Source organism: Mirounga angustirostris, unplaced genomic scaffold (assembly GCF_029215605.1).
Source record: "Mirounga angustirostris isolate CCGP_5_RB_7025 unplaced genomic scaffold, mMirAng1.0.hap1 SCAF_9, whole genome shotgun sequence".
NCBI lineage: Eukaryota > Metazoa > Chordata > Mammalia > Carnivora > Phocidae > Mirounga > Mirounga angustirostris.
Window position 1 is genome coordinate 32,962,859 of NW_026991717.1, and position 25,264 is coordinate 32,988,122.

Here is a 25,264-nt window from a genome sequence, read left to right on the forward strand (position 1 = left end):
GGTCTTAGTGCTTCTGTTCCAGGTCTGGGAAATAATTCCTTTCCCCTTGCGGGTGGTGCGGCTGGTAGCCTGCATATGGCAGCTTAGTACTCAGCATGGAACCTCCTCACTCTCCACCTCGGTCTTCCCCCACCTCCCTGCCAGGGGCTGGTCCAGAGAGGGGCCTGCAGGGGCTGGGGTGTGGAGGGGGCTACTCCTGTGCGGCTCTCCTCCACCCCTCCTTTCCCACACTCACATGGCACGGCAGCCCCTCTTGGTCCTTACACTCACCCCTGCACGCCGACGTCCTTGTGCCTTGAGCCCAGCTCAGCCCCGGTCCCGGAGAAGGAATGGCCAGTGCAACCTGAACTTCGTTTCAAAACAAGACGTGGTAATGAACAGGGCTCTGATTTGGCCTTCTCCAAACTTCTGGGGCGGGATAAGGGAAGTGGGACAGAGCCTCCTGCACGCTCCTCAGTAGTCCAGCCCCCCTGTGGGTCCTCGGCTGCCAAGGGCAGGGGTGGCCTGTGAGGTGGGGGGTCTGCCCTGCAGAGGAGCACACAGGGGACTTGGTGTGCGCCGTGGGGTAGATGGTGCACCGGAGCGAGGCTGCGAGCAGGTGGGGAGGGGGACACAGGGAGCTCCCCCAGAGCCCATACTGTGGTATTAACAGTGTGGGCTCTGGGGTTCGCCTGTCAGCGCTATCACTGGCCATGCACCCCGCACCGCTGGTTCCTCAGCAGGAGAAAGAGGGTGATGGCGGCGTCTGTCTTCTGAATGAGGTTCGGGGCCGGGCGGCCTATGAAGTGCTCAGCACAGGCTTGGGGCACAGCGCTCACTCAGCAAGGGCAGCTGTGAGGACCGTGATGGTCGGGGCCACGGTGCCTGCCCTGGTCCTGATCTCCTGAAGCTCCGGCCCTCTCCGCATTGTCACAGTCCCCTCCCTCCGGGCTTCAGGTTCCTCAGAGGTCTGCGGGGAGGTGGGATTGGGGGAGACGTGCTGCCTTGTCCTTCGGGGTGGGGGCTGCTGCTCCAGAGTCTGGGGCCAGGCTTCTCAGAGGCCTCTCTGTGGGGTTCCGGCTCAGGCCCCAGCGCTGAGGACCTCTGGACTTGCAGACCCGGGCCTGCTTCCACCCCGAGGGGAGAGGGTCAGAGGGCAGGACAAGGCACCTACCCTCCCCCAGCAGCTCCAGAACTGAGCGGCTGGTCCATGCAGGGGGAGAACTGGCAGGGCTTGGTGATGAATTGAAGTGGGGGTGGGTGCGGGGGTTGGTGAGATAGGGAGAAGGGGCAGCCTTGAGGATCAGTTTGTCACTTTGCCAGGTTCGACCCACACCGCTGGCTCTGTGGATGGTCCTTGACATGAGTGACCCCCTTTAGATAGCTGAGGAAGAAACCTCACATTCCCTCCTATGTCACTATCTCCTTCTTTCACTTCTTTCTCGCTCTTCCTTCCTGTCTTGTGCTCTTCAGAGGCCAGTGCTCCAGCCTCCAGTCTGGTCAGTGAGGTTGGGTCCCGCACTGTGGAGGCCCCTTCCCCTAGCTGGGGTCTTCCTAGCAGGTAGGGAGGAACCCTTCCCCCTCACTGGACAAAGGTCTGGAGCTACAGCCCAGGCCTAGGCTCTGCTGGCCAGCCTGGGTTTCTGAGTCTGACACACAGGCTCTGGGGCCCAGAGAACCCAGATCTTTATATATGCTGCCTCTGCAAAGCTCTTAGTGGGTAGAGAGCCATTATCCTGGCTCCAGGAATAAGGAGTGGGCTTGGGGTCACTGAAGGTAGCCAGAGGGGGGAGAAGGAACCACCTCCGGGGAAGAGGCTTAGAACAAGAATGAAGGGGGGCACTGGTGAGGTCATGGAAGAAACAGCTGGTCCAGGCTTTCATATCAAGCTCAGGACCGATGTTGGAGAGCTTGGATGGGGCCCAGGGGCTTTGATTTTCTTTATCCCGATGCTCATGGCCACTTGACTTATTTAAAAATATTATATTTAGGTCTTACTCATTGGAAGTGTGTTAGGCATTAGTTTTTCCAGAATAAATTTATCACTGTTTTCATCTCCACCATGATTGACTGCCATCACCACCAGGACCACCATCAGCATCAACACTGAGATGGCCACTGGAGACAGTCAGTAAATTTTTGCTGATGGAACAAAAGTCCACACCATCGCCACCACCAGTGACAGTAACATCTCCACCACTGCCAGAATCGATATTACATGTCTGCCACCAGTGTTACCCCTGACGTCACCATGACCACCACCTCCACCATCATTAATGACATCACACCTCTGCCACCATCCGTACCATACCACTGGCACCAAGAACATCACTGACAACCACCAACCTCACTGATGTCCCCATCATCATCACCAAAGCTTATACTGTCACCTCCGCCATCAACCCTACACCATTGCTAATATCACCATTAGTACCACCATCATCTGATGTCACCACCATGACCCATGACAACACCACCACCACCACTAATTGTTATCTTCTCCCATAGAATCATGTTCCTTTCCTTCAGGGCACGAAAAGGAAATTGGCAATTATACATTCTTCAAGGTGATTATCTGGTCTCCACTCAACTCTACGTGACCCAGAATTGGGGACTGTGTCGCTCATCACCCCACTCTTGAATTCTCAGTGCGTGGACAGTGGGCAGCTCACAGTAAGGATTCAATAAACGTGTGTTGGAGTAACAAATTATTTAGACCAGCACGGTCTCTACACCAAAGGGAACTTAGGCTCTAGGATTTCAAAGCTTGCCATAGTTCTATCTTTGGACTGGATCTTACTGGAACAACATGACACTGGGTGATAAAGTGATAAAGGAAGTGAGGAGAAGCCTGGGCTCAGCAGCTCAGTGCGAAGATCCTAATCCACACTCCACTGGCCAGGGGTGCTGCAGATGAGCTGAGAGAAGCCTGCTATTCTAAGATCATTACCATCGCCTGACATTTATCTGAACCTGGATCAATTCAGTGTCAGGACTTAATCCGGTTCATGTTTAAGACCAACAGAGGTGTCAAACATGCTCCCAGGAGGCCAGAGGTTCTTTGGAGGTACCATAGGGAATGACGTGAGGTTTGAGGAGGGGTCTGAGGGGGATCACAGGGAGGAAGGCCCTGGGCTCCCCACCCAAACTTCAAACACTGGGCTCTTGAGAAAGATTGTATAACCGTGGTTTTAAAACATGATTTTACAAACAGGTTTGGAAACCACTGGTCTAGAAAGTGAGTTCTTGAATTTTTTAGTTTTGGAATAGATGTCTGGCATGGTGTATGTGTCTCAACCAACAATCATAGGCCAACTGATGCTACCAGGCCAAAGGATGCCTTAGGAAAAGCATATCTGATGTTTCTCTGGACTCTTCCCAAGGTCACAGTTGGTGCACCAAGTTGTCTTTGACTCTGGTTCTTTGGTAAAATGAAAACAGTTTTGTTCTTAGAGAATTGTATTCCACGAAGGAAGCCTTATTTAAATAAACTGTCTTGGGAACATAAACCCAAGAAGCGCAATACATGAACTTACCCACGTGCCTTCCTGCCTGGAAAGTGCTGGCTCTTTAGCCGTGCAGGAGAGACGCTGGTGGGGGATCAGGGCTTCACTCTTCAGCTACACCCTCTTCCAGGACACACACAGTGGCCAAGAGACTCAGAGCTAGCCATGGATGGGGACTGTCTCTTGAGGGAAGGAGACCAGACACTAATTGGGGATGTAGTGCTTTTTGAGCGACGATCATGAGAGTGACAGGATGGGAGCAGAAAGGGGCGGCCCAGGAAGAGTGAGAAGAGGGTTATGCCTCTTCCTGGGGGCCAGGGTCACGGCAAAACCAGGGATCCTTCCTACCCATCCGTCAGCCCCTCTGAAAAGGTGTAGCCGCTGGGCAGGGGTGCGTGTGTGTGTGTGTGTATGTGTGTGTGTTTGCACGCATGCGTGCACAGGCATGCAAGAATACACACTTGCAGAGCAGATACGGGGACACGGGGCCAGCCCCAGCCCCTCTGCAGGTTCAGCCCCTTCTGGCCCATCCTCCTGTCTGCCCTGAGGGCACCCTCGGAGCAGAGCAGGCTGGGCAGGGGTTTCCAGGCTGTGGCACCATCTGGGAAGGGTGGGCTGCACAAGTCTCTGCCCCAGGGAGTGACTGGACTGCGTTCTCTAGAGAGACTGAGTAAGGCCAAAGAAAAGAGTTTAGTCTTTAGTTAGAGGAGGCATTCCAGGCTGAGATGTGGACGTGTGCTTGTGAGGCTTTGAAACCAGGAGGGGAATGGCCTGCGAGCCAGAGACCTGGGCCGTGTCCTTCCATAGACTGCCAGGGAATCCGTGGATGAACCACTGAACGTGGGATCACGGTGTCGGGCGTGAGGGGGAAAATGGTGGAGTTTGTGCAAAGCCCTGTGGTCAGGACCTCTTTTCAAGACCTGGTCCAGGGATGGAGCAGGTCTATGAGACGCGTTCAGTTTGTCCTCCGCGGGAGGCAAGGAGGCTCTCGAAGCTGTTTCTATCCTGACCCAGGTGCTTTCGAGTGTGGAGCCACCGTAGCCTTGGCAAACCTTCAGCTGTGGAGGAGTGGCCGACGGGCGGGGTCTCCCCGGTGTGCCTGCCCCTTCTCTGCCTCACCTCTCCCTGCTCGCCCACCAGGCCTCTGTCTGTATTGGACATTCCGCTCGGCCCTCACGCGTCCACAGGAGACACACTGCCCACCACAAACTGTGACTCCAGAGGCTGTTTCCAGTGTAGTTGTATTACCTACACCCTCACCCTAACGCCCCGTCGGACTTCACGGCTGAAGCACCACCTCCGTCCTGTCCGTTGAGGGCATCTGTCCATTGCGAGAGTCCTCAGAGAAAGAAGTCCTTTAATGACTGAGGAACCTGGGGAAGAGGAGGGTTCCGGCAGGTTGAGGTGGACAGATGGTCTGTTGCTCTCATTCTTCAGTCTGTCCAGCCAGTGACATTCTACTGAACCCCAGGGCGCCCAGCCCTGTGCCCGACCTGCTGGGATGGACGCAGGGCACGAGGGGTGAAGGCTGAGTCACTGGGCAGCGCCATCTCCCTGGGGAGGTGGGATTTGCATATGCAAACAGAAGCCGACCACGCAGAGCAACACCCATGGGCTAGTGGCAGAGAACAAGGCACAAACTGTGTCTCTGAAGCCGAACATGCCTGCCATATGCCGGGGCTGGGCTCAGAAAATCAGAGAGGGCTTCTTGGATGAGGAAGAGGAAGAAGGCAAATAATGAGGGCCACTTACATCTTTCTGGATGAGCTCAGCATACACCAAGCAGGCAGCAGAGATCAGCACGTCCGCGTCAAGGTCAATGAGGTTGTTGCAGGCCTGTGCCGGGAACGGAAGCCGGGAGGAAGCAGGTCTCCCTGGGCACAGGCAGCTTCCTGCTGCTTCCCGGGGACAAGGCCACTGCTCATGGCAGTCGCTGAGGCCACCTGATCTCGCCCCAGCCAGCCTGGCACAGTGCCGGCGATTTCACCACTGGAATGTGGTATTTGCGGGAAGATGGTAAATATCGTTTTCATACTGGGCTCTGAGGGGTACCAGGGTTCCACTGAGGGTCTCAGGAGCTTCTAAGGAGATCTTGTTTTATAATTGGGCTGCCGCCCTAGCTTTTTTTAACCCAGACTCCAGTTGCTTTTTAGAAATGTCAGAAAACTCTCGGTCTTTTGCCACAGGGGACCCTAGGGCCCAGGGGGTTAACTGTGAGGCAGTAAACCTAGAGGTTAAGAAGCATTCAAGGCCTCAGTTTCTTCCTATGTTAAATCAGGGTGCTGCCATGGTGGTTATGGTCCCTCTGCCTCTGGCCTGTCATGGGTTTCCGTGCGTTGGTCTAAATAAGCACGAGCACCGTGCTCAGGGCATCACAGTTCCTGCCAGGGCCCAAGGGCTGGGATGGCACAGGGGTTTCGGGGAGGCTGGCCTGGCCCGAGGGCGCTCTCACCAGGAGGATGCCATCGCTGGTCATGCTCTCCTGCAGCACCTGCTCGCGCACCATCTGCAGCATGCTGTAGGCCACCAGCACCTGGAAGTTTCTGCAGGGTTTCCCCGTCAGCAGAACCTGCAGCAGCCCCCGAGTCTCAGCTGGGGCTTCCCAGCCCTTCGGATGGTGAGGTGCCCGCTGACCACAGGCCCACCCGGGGTCAGCTGTTCCTGGGCCTCACTGCTGACTCCCTCACTCACTCAGGCAAGTGCTACCTTGGGGGGTCCCAGGTATTGTGCTGGCTACTGGGGGACTCAGAGAAAAAGCTTCAGGGAATTCATTAGCTAGAGGAGGAGAGGAGGAGACAGGGAAGGAGGGAAAGAGAAAGGGAGAGGGAGGGAGGAAGGGGAGGGAGAAGGAGGGAGAATGACCCGGTGACTATCCAAAGCATTTGAGTGGAGCTTTGGCAAAGCAACGGTTGATAAGTCAACAATCCAGGGGTGTCCCCAGAGGTCTGGGGGGTGGCCATGGACTTGGGCACGGAAACCAGCAGGCCATGAGGGAGGGTTAAGGAGGGTGGGAGTTGACTTGTGGGTCGCTGAATGCCAGGCTGAGTGTTGGGCTGGACAGAGCAGAAATGGGTAGTGGGTCTGTTCCTGGGGGGGGGTTCATGGGCTGATAGCCCATGATCAAAGAACTGCACCTTTGACCTGCCCTTGGAGGGCCCCTCCTTCTCCATGAGTGAGGGCTCTGCAGGGAGCCAGCACTCAAATGGAGGGGAAGGCAGAGGAAGGGGCAGCTGGGGATGCAGAGCAGAGGGAGGCCTGCATGGGCAGGGAGGGGGGGCAGGAAAGCAGATCAGGCTTTACCCGCACAGGCTGAGGGGCCCCTCCTCCTGCCCTCGCTGCCCTGCAGAAGGTCCTGGATGGGACTGAATGAACAGAAGGACGTGCTAATGCGCTCACCTCCTCCAGCAAGGCCCCATAAACCCTAACCTGCTCAACTCCATCCCAAGTCAGGAAGCAAGGAAACGGGCTTCCCCCCTGCCCTCTGGAGGGGTGGGGGCCTAGCCCTTCCGTCCAAGGAGGACTCACCTCCCAGAGCCTCCAGATGTCGTCGAAGGACTTGAAGGCATGCTGGAAGCAGAGGCAGAACCAGGGGAAGAGGGACTGCACGGCCCCCGCCCCCTTCCCTCCTGTGGAGAGAGAGACACGGGGTGTCAGCCCGGACGGAGGCCCGGGTCAGGGAAACCAGGGGCGGCACACGTGATAGAGCAGAAGCGCCCAGACAGGCCGAACAGTAGGGCACGTGAACACACAGGGGAAACCCAAAATGCCTGGCTCTCACGTTGCCAACTATCTTCGGAGAATGTTTGGAGTGAATTTTCAACTGTCCAGATTCCAACCGCACATCTAGATGAACCCTCCTCCCAGGGCCCGGAGAGAAGACCAAAGGATCCTGTTCTCTCGCCGCCATGACAGGGCATTGCTACCTGGGGCTGGGTCCTGGGTCCCTCTCATTCCTGCCCTGTGGGGGGAGCTGTACGTCTGCAGGAGGTTGGGGATGGTCCACTCACTTAGGTGCTCAGCAAACACGGGGTCCAAGAAGTTGATCAGGGTGTTGAGCATGTCCAGGTTCTTGCCTACTCCGATCTTGATAACACAGCTGTGCTCCTGAGAGAGATGGGTGGGTGGGAGGCCAACCTAATCTTTCTCTGCTTGAGGGCTGGCCTGCTTCACCAACAATTCAGTTCTGGAGGCCCTGTGTGTGGCTGGCTCCAGGCTGGGCTCATGTCTGTATGAGCCTGGGTGTCTGTATGTGTGTGTGCACACTCACCTCATGTCTGTGTCTCTGTGATCTGTGTGTGTAGGTGTGTTCGTCTGTATATGTGTATGCACCTATGTGTGTGGTGTGGGGGGGGTGGGGATCCAGAGATGTCTCAGGTGTGGCTCTCAATGCAGTGAGCCCAGTTATGCCTTCACACACACACCGTAGGTCAGAACCAGGTGGGACAGGGGAAGAGCAGTGAGCACATTGTTGCAGGGACGGAGACAATTCTGGACAGCCTCTCACAGACCATGAGGAAAGGCTTTCCAGGGAGGGTGTTCCGGAGAGAAGCAACTTCAAAAGCCCTCAACCTGATCACTGTGGGGTGTGTCTGGGGAGTCCTGCGTCCCCTGGTGGGCCTGAAGTGCGGGTCGTGTGAAGGGAGCAGTGAGAGAGAAGGCCAAAGATAGTCCTTGAATGCCTGGCCAAGGTTATTGGATTTATTCCGAAGGTGATGGGGAGCCATGGAGAGGATCTGTGGGAGCAGAGCCATGTTTTGGGAGGGGAATGCCAGGAGAGGGAGCCATCCCTGGGACTGGCCAGTTACACTCTTTCGAGGTTTGGTGAGAGCTGGATCCAGAGCACCCTTCCAGCCCCCTCCTCAACTCCAGTGCCTGCAACACATACAACCCATGCCCCGTAAACTCACTAGGGTGAGTGCTGCCTGCCCAGGCTCCTCTGGGACCCAGAGGGGCTGTTTCAGGGCTGGAGGAAAGAGCTGGGGCTCCCATTGCCTGCCTAACCTCCAGGGGGTGTCTGGTGAGTGGCAGGGAGGTGGTCCCTGAGCTCAGGCCCAGCCCTCACCATTTTCTGCAGGAAGAACTGGAAAAGCCAGAAGGTCTCATGGTCATGTTCCGCCATCAGCTGGAAAAGCATCACCATCTCGTGGAAGCCCTGCTGGTACTCTGGGGTGGGGGTGGGGGGACAGTGAGGACAGGTGAGCCTGGGCTTGGGCGGGGAAGGGATTCCAGGAAGGAATTGAGAAGAGGGGGCTGAGGAGAGGCTCAGCCCTGTGGCCCACCTGCCTGGGTATTGCAGACATAACTCAGGAGCAAGATTTTCTCCAGTCTCTTCTTGTCGATAATGACGTTGCCTAGGGGGTCTTTGTCATAGAGTTTCTGAATGTCATATGCTAGGTTGGGGACAAGAGACAGGTAGGTGGCACCAGATCACCTCAACAGAGGGGCCATGAATGAGTTTATTCCCTAAAGGGCAGGACCCAGGACACCCTGGAGGGGGTTGTAAAAACAGCATCCACCCACGAGACTCTGCCCAGCACCACACCCTGAGCTGCCCGGCTTTGTCCCCACCTCCAAATCTTTGACTAGGCCATACCTTCTGCCAAGAATGCCGCCCAACCCCCATCCCCACTCCACTAGCCCCATCCAATTGAAATCCAGCCTAGTTCAAAGCCAAAGGGGAGATGAAGACAAAGCAGCAGGAACAGCATGCACTCAAGGGAATATGACGCTAGGCATATAGGAGCCCCCAGGAGAGATGGTGGATGGATTAACCAGGATTTAGCCAGCAGAATTCCAGAATTCAAGGCAGTTCCCAGGAACCAGGGAATCATCTGCCCCTGGATATGACTGAGGAGCAGGCAGGCATGCCCTCAGGCACTACCCCCTCCCGAGCCCTGCCCACCCAACTAGCTCACCGATGGTATTCCGAGTCTCCATAAAGTTCCGGTGCAGGTTTTCCAGAAGGGGCTGAATCTTTATATACATTTCACATAAGGCCTCATAGTTCTTCCTGTGCAAAGAGAACTGAGGCTGGAGGAGGCAGCCTTCTCCCGGCCAATCAAGGGAAGTCTGAGCAGCTCTCTCCACTAGGCTGCTCGCCCTACCTGGGTGTGATGTTTCCCCTCATCTCCATCAGGCGCCAGCCCTAACCACGTTCTGTGCTAATGTGCCCCTGGAGGGCAGCATGGAGGTGGCCCTGGGGGTCCCACGGCTGCTCCTCAATCCTGCCTCCACAAATTAATAACTGGGTGTTTGCAAAGAGGGTGAGGCCTTGGAGACATCACGATCCCTCTCTAAGCCTCAGTTTCCTCTTCTGTAGAATGGGGATAATCCTGGCACCTTGGCCTTAGAATTGGAAGGATTGGATGAGACAGTGTCTAGTGTCCATCATTAGAATGTGCTTGGGTGCTGTAGGGGGCTGAATGGCGACCCTTCAAAAGATATGTCTGTGCCTTAACTGCTAAATCCTGTGAATGTGAACTTATTTGAAAAAGGGCCTTTGCGGGTGTAATTAAGTTAAGGATCTCAAGATGAGATCAATCTAGATTATCTAGGTGGACCCTAAACCCAATGACAAGTGTCCTTCTAAGGACACACAGAGAGACAGAGGGAAGAGGAACAGGCCATGTGACCACAGAGGCAGAGATGGGAGGAGTCCCCAGAGCCAGCAGAACCTCAGAGGCAGGGGAGGACCCTTCCCTAGAGCCTTCAGGGAGTGTGGCGCTGCCGGCAGCTTGCCGTTGGGCTTCTGGCCTCCAGAGCCGAGAGAACAGATTTCTGCTGTTGCCAAACCCTCGTTTGTGGGGCCTGTTACAGCAGCCTTGGGGAGCTAACCCGGGCTCCCGTCAGGGCTCTCGAGCTTTCCAGGCTGGCCCTCAGTTCCCCTACTGCCCTGAATGATTCTTCACTGGCCCTTTGTGCATGAATCTTCACCTCAGATAGGCTGCGTAGGCCCTAGGGAAGGAAGGGATGAGATGGCGGCGGGGCTGAGGACCTGCTGGGATCCAGCCCAGGACGGGCAGTCTGTGCGCTGCTAAATGGAGCTGGGTGGGAAGGGGCTGGCACCTCCTGGGTTTGGGCCCTGGGTCAGGAGCACATGGGGAGTTTGTCTCTTAGAATAAGAAATCCATCTGGGGGAAGAAGACTGCACTTGTCAGGCTGGGATGGGCACTCCCTCCCACCTGCACTGCCACCCACTCTCCCCTGACAGGATCTGGAATGTTCTACCTCCTCGTGCTGTCCACTGTGAGTCGCTCATCCTGGGAGCTCTGCCACGAGTAGTAGCCCGTGAGGAACTTCCAGGCTTCTGTCCTCACGTAGGGGTGCAGACCCTGGGGTGGGGACGAGAGGTGAGAGATCATGGGACCTCCAGATGCCTGCCAAGAGGGTGTCTCCAAACGCCATGCCTGCCCCTTGCCCACCCATGCCCTCCAGTGCCAGGGCAAGGCCTTGAGGACCGTACCCGCTCCAGGATGTTCACACAAATGAGGTCTCGTGACTTGGTCAACAGACCATTCTCATCAAAGAAGCCATCCCATTCCGTCTTGTCAATGGGTGGTTTTCTCTTCACCTGGCAAGGACAATCACTTCAGCCCTCTGTTAGGAACCTTTGGCGGTACTAGCTCAGCAAGATGGCGGAGGAGTAGGAGACCTGGACTTCGTCTCCTCTCGGGGATTCGGCTGGATGGGGATCAAACCATTCTGAACACCTACAAACTCAACGGGAGATCGAAGAAAAGAAGAGCAACAACTCTCTGAACAGAAAAGCGACCACTTTCTGGAAGGTAGGACGTGCGGAGAAGTGAATCCGAGGCGATATTCGGGAGGATAGACGGCGGGGGAGGGGCTCCATCGGCCGCTTCTGGCAAGTGATTGAGCCGCGGAGCACAAAATCGGAACTTTTAAAAGTCTGCTCCGCCGAGGGACGTCACTCTGGTGGCTAAGCAGGGGGTGGAACCCTCCGGGACAGTGTGGTCTCAGGACCCTCGGGGTCACAGAAAGACTGGGGGTGCCTGAGGGTGGCAGAGCTCCCAGGTATCGGAGCCGGGAAGCCGGCTGCAGAGGCGGAGCCCAGGCGCGGGCTCTCAGCTCGGGGTGGCCATAAACCCTGATCCGCAGCACAGTTGGGCCCCTGCTCCTCCGGCAGGGACCCAACAAGCGGCAGATCAGGGAGACTCACCTTCCTCCCCCGGGAGGAGCCGCGCGGGAGTGCACCGCAGGGATCTGCTGGGTTTGGAGACTCCACCTGGGGTCGGGTGCCAGAGACAGAGGCGTGCAGTCACAGGCCCGGCGAGCACGGAGTTTGGCCGGAGACCGGGGAGACGGGAGTGACTGACGGCTTTTCTCTGGGGGCTCACTGAGGAGCGGGGCCCTGAGTTCTCGGCTCCTCCGGGTCGGAGATTGGGAGGCCGCCATTTTCACTCTCCGCCTCCAAAGCTGTACGGAAAGCTCGCAGGGAACAAAAGCCCCGGAGAGCAAACCGAGCAGATGACTTAGCCGGGAGGGGGCAAGGGCGGGGCACTTCCGCCTCCGGCAGAGACATTTGGAAACCACGGCAACAGGCCCCTCCCCAGAAGATCAGCGAGAACAGCCAGCCAAGACCAAGTTTACCGATCAATGAGAACGGCAGAACTCCAGCGCTAGGGGGCTACTGCACATAGAATTCACGGCTTTTTTACCATGATTCTTTAGTCTTTCAAAGTTAATTTTTTTTTAACTGTCTTTTTTTTTTAATTTTTCTTTTTCCCTTTTTCAACCAACATCTTATCAATCCCTTTTTTTAAAAAACATTTTTATTTTTCATTTTTAGAGTCATATTCTATCCCTTCATAGTAGTTACCCGTATTTTTGGCATATATATATATAAGTTGTTCTCTCTTTAAAATTTTGAGATAGTTTCTTCTAACAGATTAAAATATACCCTCAATCTCTAGTATATGGTTTTTTCTACTCCCCTGCCTGATCACATTCTCTCCCTTTTTTTTTCTTTTTTCTCTTTTTTTAAATCCTCTTCTTTCAAACAACTTCTTATCAATTCCTTTTATAAAATTTTTTATAATTTCCATCTTTACAGTCATATTCCATCCCTTCATCATATCAACCCTTATTTTTGTACATATATAAGTTTTTCTTTCTTTAAAATTTTGGGAGGCACTTTCTTATAAAAGACCAAAATACACCCCAAATCTAGTGTGTGGCACTGATCTATATACCAGCCTGATCATATTTGATCACATTCTGGGTTTTTTTTTTGTTGTTGTTGTTTTGTTTTATTTGTTTTTGTTTGTTTTTATCTTTATCTTTTTCTTTTTCTTTTTTTTCTTTTTCTTTTTTCTCTCTTTCCCTTTCTTTTTCCACTGCTTCAGGTCTTTTCTGATTTGTTTAGAGTATATTTTCTGGGGACGTTGTTACTCTGCTAGCATTTTGTTCTCTCATTAATCTATTCTCCTCTGCACAAAATGACAAGATGGAAAAAATCACCTCAACAAAAAGAACAAGAGGTAGTACCGACTGCCAGGGACCTACTCAATACGGACATTAGTACGATGTCAGATCTAGAGTTCAGAATCATCACTTTAAAGATACTAGCTGGGCTTGAAAAAAATATGGAAGTTATTAGAGAAACCCTTTCTGGAGAAGTAAAAGAACTAAAATCTAACCAAGTCGAAATCAAAAAGGCTATTAATGAGGTGCAATCAAAAATGGGGGCTAACTGCTACGATAAATGAGGCAGAAGAGAGAATCAGTAATATAGAAGACCAAATGATGGAAAATAAAGAAGCTGAGAAAAAGAGAGATAAACAACTACTGGATCACGAGGGCAGAATTCGAGAGATAAGCGATACCATAAGACGAAACAACATTAGAATAATTGGGATCCCAGAAGAAGAAGAAAGAGAGAGAGGGGCAGAAGGTATAATGGAGCAAATTATAGCAGAGAACTTCCCTAATTTGGGAAAGGAAACAGGCATGAAAATCCAGGAAGCACAGAGAACCCCTCTCAAAATCAATAAAAATAGGTCAACACCCCGACATCTAATAGTAAAACTTACGAGTCTCATAGACAAAGAGAAAATCCTGAAAGCAGCTTGGGAGAAGAGATATGTAACCTACAAGGGTAGAAACATTAGATTGGCAACAGACCTATCCACAGAGACCTGGTAGGCCAGAAAGGACTGGCAGGATATATTCAGAGCACTAACTGAGAAAAATATGCAGCCAAGAATACTATATCCAGCTAGGCTGTCATTGAAAATTGAAGGAGAGATAAAAAGCTTCCAGGACAAACAAAAACTAAAGGAATTTGCAAACACGAAACCAGCCCTACAAGAAATCTTGAAAGGGGTCCTCTAAGCAAAGAGAGACCCTAAAAGCAACATAGACCAGAAAGGAACACAGACAATATATGGTAACAGTCACCTTACAGGCAATACAATGGCACTAAATTCCTATCTTTCAATAGTTACCCTGAATGTAAATGGGCTAAATGCCCCAATCAAAAGACACAGGCTATCAGACTGGATTAAAAAACAAGACCCATCGATATGCTGTCTGCAAGAGACTCATTTTAGAACCAAAGACACCCCCAGATTGAAAGTGAGGGGGTGGAAAACCATTTACCATGCTAATGGACACCAAAAGAAAGCTGGGGTGGCAATCCTTATATCAGACAAATTAGATTTTAAACCAAAGACTGTAATAAGAGATGAGGAAGGACATTATATCCTACTTAGAGGGTCTATCCAACAAGAAGATCTAACAATTGTAAATATCTATGCCCCTAACATGGGAGCAGCCAATTATATAAGGCAATTAATAACAAAAGCAAAGAAACACATCGACAACAATACAATAATAGTGGGGGACTTTAACACCTCCCTCACTGAAATGGACAGATCGTCTAAGCAAAAGATCAACAAGGAAATAAAGACTTTAAATGACACACTGGACCAAATGGACTTCACAGACATATTCAGAACATTCCATCCCAAAGCAACAGAATACACATTCTTCTCTAGTCCCCATGGAACATTCTCCAGAATAGATCACATCCTAGGTCACAAATCAGGTCTCAACTGGTACCAAAAGATTGGGATCATTCTCTGCCTATTTTCAGACCACAATGCTTTGAAACTAGAACTCAATCACAAGAGGAAAGTCGGAAAGAACTCAAATACATGGAGGCTAAAGAGCATCCTACTGAAGAATGAATGGGTCAACCAGGAAATTAAAGAAGAATTAAAAAAATACATGGAAACCAATGAAAATGAAAACACAACTATTCAAAATCTTTGGGATGCAGCAAAGGCAGTCCTAAGAGGAAAGTATATAGCAATACAAGCCTTTCTCAAGAAACAAGAAAGATCTCAAGTACACAACCTAACCCTACACCTAAAGGAGCTGGAGAAAGAACAGCAAATAAAGCCTAAACCCAGCAGGAGAAGAGAAATAATAAAGATCAGGGCAGAAATCAATGAAATAGAAACTAAAAGAACAGTAGAACAGATCAACGAAACTAAGAGCTGGTTCTTTGAAAGAATTAACAAGATTGATAAACCCCTGGCCAGACTTATCAAAAAGAAAAGAGAAATGACCCAAATCAACAAAATCATGAATGAAAGAGGAGAGATCACAACCAACACCAAAGAAATACAAACAATTATAAGAACATATTATGAGCAACTCTATGCCAGCAAATTAGATAACCTGGAAGAAATGGATGCATTCCTAGAGATGTATCAACTACCAAAACTGAACCAGGAAGAAACAGAAAACCTGAACAGACCTATAACCACTAAGGAAATTGAAGCAGTCATCAAAAATCTCCCAAAAAACAAAAGCCCAGGGCCAGATGGCTTCCCAGGGGAATTCTCCCAAACATTTCAAGAAGAATTAATACCTATTCTTCTGAAACTGTTCCAAAAAATAGAAATGGAAGGAAAACTTCCAAAGTCATTTTATGAGGCCAGCATTACCTTGATCCCCAAACCAGACAAAGACCCCATCAAAAAGGAGAATTACAGACCAATATCCCTGATGAACATGGATGCAAAAATTCTCACCAAAATACTAGCCAATAGGATCCAACAGTCCATTAAAAGGATTATTCACCACGACCAAGTGGGATTTATCCCTGGGCTGCAAGGTTGGTTCAACATCCGCAAATCAATCAATGTGATACAATACATTAACAAAAGAAAGAACAAGAATCATATGATCCTCTCAATAGATGCAGAAAAAGCTTTTGACAAAGTACAGCATCCTTTCTTGATCAAAACTCTTCAGAGTATAGGCATAGAGGGTACATACCTCAATATCATAAAAGCCATCTATGAAAAACCTACAGCGAATATCATTCTCAATGGGGAAAAACTGAGAGCTTTCCCCCTAAGGTCGGGAATGCGGCAGGGATGTCCACTATCACCACTGCTATTCAACATAGTATTGGAAGTCCTAGCCACAGCAATCAGACAACAAAAAGAAATAAAAGGCATCCAAATCGGCAAAGAAGTCAAACTCTCACTCTTTGCAGATGATATGATACTTTATGTGGAAAACCCCAAAGACTCCACCCCAAAACTGCTAGAACTCATACAGGAATTCAGTAAAGTGGCAGGATATAAAATCAGTGCACAGAAATCAGTGGCATTCCTATACACCAACAACAAGACAGAAGAAAGAGAAATTAAGGAGTCGATCCCATTTACAATCGCACCCAAAACCATAAGATACCTAGGAATAAATCTAACCAAAGAGACAAAGGATCTGTACTCAGAAAACTATAAAATACTCATGAAAGAAATTGAGGAAGACACAAAGAAATGGAAAAACGTTCCATGCTCATGGATTGGAAGAACAAATATTGTGAAGATGCCAATGCTACCTAGAGCAATCTACACATTCAATGCAATCCCCATCAAAATACCATCCACTTTTTTCAAAGAAATGGAACAAATAATCCTAAAATTTGTATGGAACCAGAAAAGACCCCGCATAGCCAGAGGAATGTTGAAAAAGAAAAGCAAAGCTGGCGGCATCACAATTCCGGACTTCCAGCTCTATTACAAAGCTGTCATCATCAAGACAGCATGGTACTGGCACAAAAACAGACACATAGATCAATGGAACAGAATAGAGAGCCCAGAAATGGACCCTCAACTCTATGGTCAACTCATCTTTGACAAAGCAGGAGAGAATGTCCAGTGGAAAAAAGACAGTCTCTTCAACAAATGGTGTTGGGAAAATTGGACAGCCACATGCAGAAGAATGAAACTGGACCATTTCCTTACACCACACACAAAAATAGACTCCAAATGGTTGAAAGACCTCAATGTGAGACAGGAGTCCATCAAAATCCTAAAGGAGAACACAGGCAGCAACCTCTTTGACCTCAGCCGAAGCAACTTCTTCCTAGAAACATCGCCAAAGGCAAGGGAAGCAAGGGCAAAAATGAACTATTGGGACTTCATCAAGATAAAAAGCTTTTGCAAAGCAAAGGAAACAGTCAACAAAACCAAAAGACAATTGACAGAATGGGAGAAGATATTTGCAAATGACATATCAGATAAAGGGCTAGTATCCAAAATCTATAAAGAACTCATCAAACTCAACCCCCAAAGAACAAAGAATCCAATCAAGAAATGGGCAGAAGACATGAACAGACATTTTTCCAAAGAAGACATCCAAATGGCCACAGACACATGAAAAAGTGCTCAATATCGCTCAGCATCAGGGAAATCCAAATCAAAACCTCAATGAGATACCACCTCACACCAGTCAGAATGGCTAAAATTAACAAGTCAGGAAACGACAGATGTTGGCGGGGATGCAGAGAAAGGGGAACCCTCCTACACTGTTGGTGGGAATGCAAGCTGGTGCAGCCACTCTGAAAAACTGTATGGAGGTTCCTCAAAAAGTTGAAAATAGAGCTACCATATGATCCAGCAATTGCACTACTGGGTATTTACCCCAAAGATACAAAAGTAGGGATCCGAAGGGGTACGTGCACCCTGATGTTTATAGCAGCAATGTCCACAATAGCCAAACTGTGGAAAGAGCCAAGATGTCCATCGACAGATGAATGGATAAAGAAGATGTTGTATATATATACAATGGAATATTATGCAGCCATCAAAAGGAATGAAATCTTGCCATCTGCAACGACGTGGATGGAAGTGGAGGGTATTATGTTGAGCGAAATAAATCAAACAGAGAAAGACATGTATCATATGATCTCACTGATATGAGGAATTCTTAATCACAGGAAACAAACTGAGGGTTGCTGGAGTGGGGGGTGGGGTGGGAGGGATGGGGTGACTGGGTGATAGACACTGGGGAGGATATGTGCTCTGGTAAGCACTGTGAATTGTGCAAGACTGTTGAATCTCAGATCTGTACCTCTGAAACAAATAATGCAATATATGTTAAGAAAAAAAAAAAGAAGAAGAAGAAGAAAGTAGTAGGAGGGGAAGAATGAAGCAGGGGAAATCGGAGGGGTAGACAAACCATGAGAGACAATGGACTCTGAAAAACAAACTGAACGTTCTAGAGGGGAGGGGGGTGGGAGGATGGGTTAGCCTGGTGATGGGTATTGAGGAGGGCACATTCTGCATGGAGCACTGGGTGTTATGCACAAACAATGAATCATGGAACACTACATCTAAAACTAATGATATAATGTATGGGGATTAACATAAGAATAAAATAAATAAATAAATAAATAAATAAATAAATAAATAAATAAATAAATAAATGGGAAAAAAAAGGAACCTTTGGCTTTTCTTTTAAGTGAGATTTTTTTTTTCCACGCTATACTCTGGAGTTTGCAATATGAATCAAGTTCCCTGCTTCTGACTCACTTCTGGAAATCTATCCTGAAGAAATTACTGCAAAGTTATAGAAAAATGCTGAATGCACAATAATTTTCATTGCGCATTACTTACCAAAATGAAAACCGCATGTGCTCTAAACATTATGCAATAAGGGAATAGTTAAATAAACTATAATTTATATGCTCAATGGAATATTGTGAGGCATAAAAAATGATGCTTACAGGGAATGAGTAATAACCTGGAAAAATGAAAATGTTAACGGAAAAAAGCAGAATACAAAATTATACATTCAGTATCTAGCCTCTATCTTCTCTATGCACTATACTCCCCGTATACCTGGTACATATTATGAAAACTACACCTTATATACTCTAGGGTATAGTGAATTAACCACTATAAAAATTCTGTAAGAAAAAAAAAGAAGAAAAAAAACCCCACCAAAAATCCTACCAAAAGCATGGGTCCTGCATAATCTTTTCCTTTTTCTTGTGTTTTCAAACTTTTCTGTAACAATGTCTACTGCTTTGATAGTGGAAAAATATAAAATAAGCACTAAACACTCTGATGAGCTACGTTTCGCCTTTCCTAGAAGAGTAAAACAGTTCATCATAAGAAATGGTTTCTGGTTTATATAAGAGAGGTGTGTGTGTGTGTGTGTGTGTGTGTTTGATGGGGGCAGGTGAGTGCACTGCATGCCAAGTAATTAAAAATGCTCATAAGACAATAACCAGGAGGTAAGAGCTCCTGTCAGAAGCGGGGAAGCTTCGGGGCGCCTGGGTGGCTCAGTTGGTTGGGCGACTGCCTTCAGGGTCCTGGGATCGAGTCCTGCATCGGGCTCCCTGCTCTGCGGGGAGCCTGCTTCTCCCTTTCCCACTCCCCCTGCTTGTGTTTCCTCTCTCGCTGTGTCTCTCTCTGTCAAATAAATAAATAAAATCTAAAAAAAAAAAAAAGCGGGGAAGCTTCCTAGAGGAAGCCTTTATTGGAGAGAAGCATACCTTGAAATGCCATATTGCAAGCATGAGGATGTGCTGATGGACAGAGCTTGGCAGGTGACTAGACATGTCTGATATACACACTCCCAACTCCCCATTGATATACACCTGAATATGCACATGTGTGACTCAAATTGACTTTGCGTATGAGTCACCTGCAGAATCTGCATTGTACGAAGATTCTGACTCAGAGGGTCTGGGGTGGGGCCCAGGATGACGCATTTCTAACAAGCTCCCAGGAGATTGCTGATGCTGCTGGTCCACTGATCGCGAGAGGCAAGCTGTTAGAAATTGCTTTAGCACTGGAAATAAAAAAATAAGAACCCACGGGCCCAGATTTGGGATAATTTCCACTAACTCCACATTTGATAGGGATGGGTTGAGCCCCTTAGTAAATCATACACGCTCTATCTTCTGAACCGAAATAGGACACAGGGGCCATGTGTCACAGGGCCCATGAAGGTACCAAAAAAAAAAAAAAAAAAAAACCAACGCAAAATCTCCACCCTCATTGTTGACCTAAACTTGGGAAGCGGGGTCTGTCCTGATGTCATGCCCCAGTTGCATAGACACTGTCGTCTGAGCAGACCCCGGCTTCCTACCCTCAGACTGCCATCCTGTTCTCCCAACCTATATTCAGACTGCAACACTCAGCATGCACTGTGGCAGGAAGTAGGAGAAAATAGGCAACGTTGGACTGTGTCCTGGGGTCCTTAATCATGAACTTTGGCAATGCATTTCCATAGAAATCTTAGTCAATTTATCAATTTCTACCGTAAAGACAGCTGTGATTTTGATGGGGACTGTGCTGAATTTATAGCTCAATTTGGGGAGAATTGATAATAATATTGAGCTTTCTGACCCATGAACATGGTATATTTCTCCATCTATTTAGGTCTTCTTTAATTTCTCTCAGCATTGTTTTGTAGGTATGTAGGCTATTCTATATTTTATCAGATTTACCCCTAAATATTTTGGGTTGGGGGAGATGTTATTGTAAAAGGTGTTATTTTAAAACTTCCAACTTCCAATTGTTCGTTGCTAGTATATAGAAATACAATGGGTTTTTATACATTGATCTTGTGTCCTGCCACTTTGTTAACCTCACTTATTAGTCCTAGTAGCTTTTGTGGATTCCATGGGGATTTATTATAGAGGCAAACAATCAGCAAACTACAACCCATGGACCAAATCTGGCCTGCAACCTTTTTTTTTTTGTTTTAAATAAAGTTTTATTGGCACACAGCCATGCCCATTCATTCATGTATTGTTTATGGCTGCTTTCATGCTAAAATAACAGAATAAAGGGGCCCCTCGGGGCTCATTCTGTTAAGCATCTGCCCTCAGCTCAGGTCATGATCCTGGAGTCCCAGGGTTCAAGCCCCGCCTTGGGCTCCCTGTTCAGCAGGGAGCCTGCTTTTCCCTCTTCCTCTGTCCCTCCCCCCACTTGTGCTCTCTCACTCGCTCTCTCTCTCTCAAATAAATAAATAAATAAATAAATAAATAAATAAATAAAAATCTTTAAAATAGAGTTAAGTAGTTGGAACAGAGATACATGGCCCACAAAGACTAACATAATCCATATTTCTCCATCTATTTAGGTCTTCTTTAATTTCTCTCAGCATTGTTTTGTAGGTATGTAGGCTATTCATATATTTTGTCAGATTTATCCGCAAATATTTTGGGTTGGGGGGGATGTTATTGTAAAAATTTATTTATTTATTTATGAACTGGCTAGAACATCCAGTGCAGTGGTGAATAAACATGGTGAGAGCAGCTATCTTTGCTATGTTCCCAATCTTAGAGGAAAAGCATTCAGACTTTCATGACTCAGTATGATGTTAACTGCAGGCATTTTGTAGCTGCCCTTTATGAGGTTGAGGAAGCTCTCTTCCATTCCTAGTCTGCTGAGAGTTTTTATCAGGAATGGCTACTGGATTTTTTCAAATGATACTCTTAATCTGTTGAAATGGTCATACAGTTTTTCATTTCTTAGTTTGTTAATATGGTAAATTATATTGCATGATTTTGAATGTTAAATCAGCCTTGCATTTCTTGATAAACCCTACTGGTGATATTTTAATTATATATATATATATTATATTATATATATATGTTATTGGAGACTGTATGCTAAATTTTATTTAGGATCTTTGCATCAATGTTCATGTGAAATATTGGTCTATGATTTTCTTTTCTTGTATCGTCTTTGATTTTGGTATCAGGATAATGTTGGCTTCATAAAATGAGCATGGATGTATTCCCACTTTAAAATTTTTTAGAATAGTTTGTATTGAAGCAGTATCACTTCTTTTTTCAATATTTAGTATAGCTCACCAGTGAAGCCATTGAGGCCTGGAGTGTTTTTTGTGGGAAGATTTTTAACTACAGACATTTTTTTATTAGATTGAAGGATGGAGTCAGAAGAAAAAAATTTTTTTAACTTTAAAAATTAGAGATTTATAGGAACAGGGCAGTTTCCTTCTAATTCACTTTTAAAGATAAAAGCAAATAATACACAAAACAACATGGAATTAATAAAAGCATAAAGCATAAAAAATGATAGAAACCCAAATAAATCATTTATGAAAACAAATGCATTAAATTCTCTGATTGGTTGTAAACATTTACAAAGCATTGATGATGTGCCAGGCGCTGTCCCAAGCACTTTATATTTATCATTTAACCTTTGCAACAATTGGCCATCTGCCTAACTTTGCCATGGCTGAATTCACTTACAAAAAGTCACTGACTTCCCCTTTCAGGAAACTCAATTTCTCTATTTCTGCCACTTCTATGGTCAAACCTAAGCAAACTACAGGCCAACCACAAGAACATCTAAGACATTTGCTGACAAGCCAAGGACAAGCACAAGAAACCTGTTGACCTGGGAATATTTCCACACAGAAGTCCTTGCCCTCTCTTCTCCAGTACATTCACACTGCCTGTCTATGCCAGAAATCATAGAATCTGTATCTGGGGTTCTTTGAAGTAAGAGGGATTGTCAACTCAATGGCCTCTCAAATCCACCTTCATTCTCCCATAATCCCCCATTTCTTGCTCCACTAACCTATTAACACGCTGCACCACCATCTGGGTACAATGACCTGGTGATTCAGGCTTGGGTGATATGTAGTCCACGAGGTGCTGGATACCCTTCAGCTCTGCGGTAGCTTTTTTCCTAGTCTCTTAGGAGGAGTACTGCTAGTTAGAGCAGTTGTGAAACTCTCCCACCTTTATGGTGTGCTTAAACAGGTCAAAGCTCTCCACTAGCAAACCTAGAGACACCATGGCCATATTTCCTCTAGAGTAGGGGAGCCAGAAATAGGAGGCCTAAGTGGTTCAGTTTGTCTAACATCTTCCTGCTACCAGAGGACTTGGCTGCAGGCATATATCCTCCCACCCTCTTCTATTCTGCATCATTGGGTTAAGATTTTTCTCTAATACTTTAAATTTTTTTATTTTTTAAAGATTTATTTATTTATTTGAGAAAGAGAGAGCACACAGAGGGAGAGGGAGAAGCAGGCTTCCCGCAGAGCAGGGAGCCCGATGCAGGGCTCGATCCCAGGACCCTGGGATCATGAACTGAGCCAAAGGCAGACGCTTAACCAACTGAGCCACCCAGGCGCCCCCTCTAATATTTTTAGTAAAAGAGGAAAGCTACTGCAGGATAAGGCAAGTTTTCCAGGAGGGTCTCTGTTGCCATGTTGCTCTGAATACTCATAGCAACCGAGCCCCCAGTAGGCCTGGGAAGGGTTATACTGGCTGCTTATTGATCTCAACCTCTTCTACTCCAGTTCCCTTGAGGGACAAGATATACTTACTTCCAAAAGTAAGAGTGGCTCACCCAGGGGAGAGCAGGCTGGCCCAAGGAGGGAAGGAGTATTAAAATTGGGGTGGAGGAGGCATATGTGCAACTTGGAAGTTACCTGGGTGATTATTATCAACCCAGGTATGGGGGCGTATCATCAGTATAGCATAGTGATTAAATGAATGGTTTAAAACAGCGGTTCTCAAAGTTAGCTGCATATCAGACTCACCTGGAGCACTTGTTAAAACACAGATCACTGGACCCCACCCTGAGAGTTTCTGGTTCAGAACACCTGGGGATCAAGAGTCTGCATTACAAGTTCTCAGTTGATGCTGATGAGGCAGTTTTGGGCACCACACTTTGAGAATCACTGATTTGGAAGATGGACTCCGCAGTCTGGGTCTAAATACCAGCTCTGCCACTTACCAGCTGTGTGACTTTAGGCAAGTTGCTTTGTCTCTGTGCCCCAACTTTCTCATAAAATGAAGATAATAGCATCATCCACCTCATAGAGGGTCATGGTGAGAATAAATGACTATAAATAAAGCATTAGAACAGTCGTGGTACATACTAAAAGCTATGTGACAGTTGGTTATTCTATTATTATCACTCTATAAGTTCAGAGAAATGAATAAAGATATAAAGAAAATCCAAATCAAGACTTGGTGATAATTTGCAATAAAGCTATAACATCATTCCTTAATCAATATGATTAATGAAACCTGAGATTGGTTAAGGTCACTGTAATTAGTTATTATGATTTTGAAAAATATACCATGTGGAAAACTTTTATGACTGAGGCTGACTTTTAAATGAAGAGATGTATCTTATTAAGTGGGCTTTAAACCACCTACTAACAAAGGCATTACTGCCACCTGGTGGCAGCATACCAAAATTGTTGGCAAAAACACCAAGGACAATTTATCGAGATTGAACTTGCAAACCTCAAAGTCATTAAAGTTAGAATGTCACATATAGGGAAAGGTAACTGGCTTAGAAAGAAGGGTGAAGGGGCTAGGGGACCTGTGTTTTTTCAGTCCTGATGTGAGATCAAGGTACAACTTCCCCTGCTCAACCTTATAGGCCAGCTCAGGGTTCTAGTCCTTCCCACCCCACTGAGGAAAGTGGCCCTAATGCAAACCAGAAGTTGGGGAGGGAGGGGCTTGGAGCTGATGAAGAACACGCACCAGGATGAAGGAGGCTGACCACCTGGCAGAGAGGCTGTTTTCAGGAGAGAGGGTGGTCATGGCCCCTGCAGGATGTCTTCAAAGCAGCTTCTGACCAGGGCTCACTTGGAGCCCTAAATGATGCTTAATTAGCAGGGGAAAGTGGTCTTCCTTTTGGGGGATGAATTTCATTCCCAGGAGGAACTGGGCCTCTCCTTGACCTCCCACAGCTGAACAGAGCTGGGCAGCATGTGTCACAAGGCCCCTGGAACCCTCATCACAATGACCTTGGAACATAGGGGCACTCAGCTTCAGAGGTAACACACACCCAGGAACCAACCAAAGACATCAGTCAGCCAGAAAATCACAGGACATACAGATGTACAGTGGAGGTTGGGGCTGAGAACATGCAGATCAGTGTGCTGGGCAGGTCAGGGGAGGCTTCCTAGGAGAGGTGGGCCAGGAAGCCTTCCTCCCTATCTCTGGCTAGCCCTCCTCCGGGCTCCCTCCCCTTGTTATCCCACAGATCAGTACCCAAACCCAGATAACACCTAGAATTTGAGCTTCAGGTTTTTGGGGTATCAATTCCAGAGATCCAGAATCAGTTGTCTGGGTGGGGATCTGGGGGACTGTATTTTGAAAAACTCCCTGGGCGATTCAGTGTCAGTATGTGTATTTGATTGGTATCTTCTGGGGTTAGAGACCAGTCTTATTTATCTTTATATACAGAGCACTTAAGACAGTGCCTGCATGACTAATGAATGACTTAATTGAATGGAAGAATAAACGAAGCTCTCTTAGATCTCATCTCACTGTCCTCTCTGAAGGTATTACAGAGATTTCTGTATGTACCTTGTCTCCCCTCCTACCCTGGGTTCCTCAGGCCAGGGTCAATGTCTGATTCCTTTGTGCTTTCCTCCCAGGACCAATCCCTGCAGCCTAGCACTTGGCAGGTTCTCAATATTTGTTGAATGAATCT

General features: G+C 47.8%; 1 protein-coding gene across 1 annotated transcript; it reads right to left on the bottom strand.

Moving 5' to 3' along the window:
- Window positions 1-4,751: 4,751 nt before the first annotated feature.
- TBC1D21 (TBC1 domain family member 21) lies at window positions 4,752-24,366 on the bottom strand. The gene is made up of 11 exons (XM_045901881.2): window positions 24,307-24,366; window positions 10,948-11,055; window positions 10,713-10,816; window positions 9,401-9,495; window positions 8,765-8,875; window positions 8,548-8,648; window positions 7,493-7,589; window positions 7,011-7,111; window positions 5,938-6,054; window positions 5,238-5,321; window positions 4,752-4,858 (listed from the first exon to the last, which is right to left on the bottom strand). Exons 1-11 carry the CDS (start codon window positions 24,364-24,366, stop codon window positions 4,826-4,828), a joined length of 1,011 nt encoding a protein of 336 aa, XP_045757837.1. The 3' UTR covers window positions 4,752-4,825.
- Between the last annotated feature and the right edge of the window lie 898 nt (window positions 24,367-25,264).

Coding starts and splice junctions, on each gene's coding strand:
- TBC1D21 (XM_045901881.2), bottom strand. CDS start 24,366: ATGACCACCCTCTCTCCTGAAAACAGCCTCTCTGCCAGGTGGTCAGCC. Junction 5,322..5,937: donor CCAGCGATGGCATCCTCCTG/GTGAGAGCGCCC, acceptor TTCCCGGCACAG/GCCTGCAACAACCTCATTGA. Junction 4,859..5,237: donor CTGAGCTCATCCAGAAAGAT/GTAAGTGGCCCT, acceptor CCTCTTCCCCAG/GTTCCTCAGTCATTAAAGGA.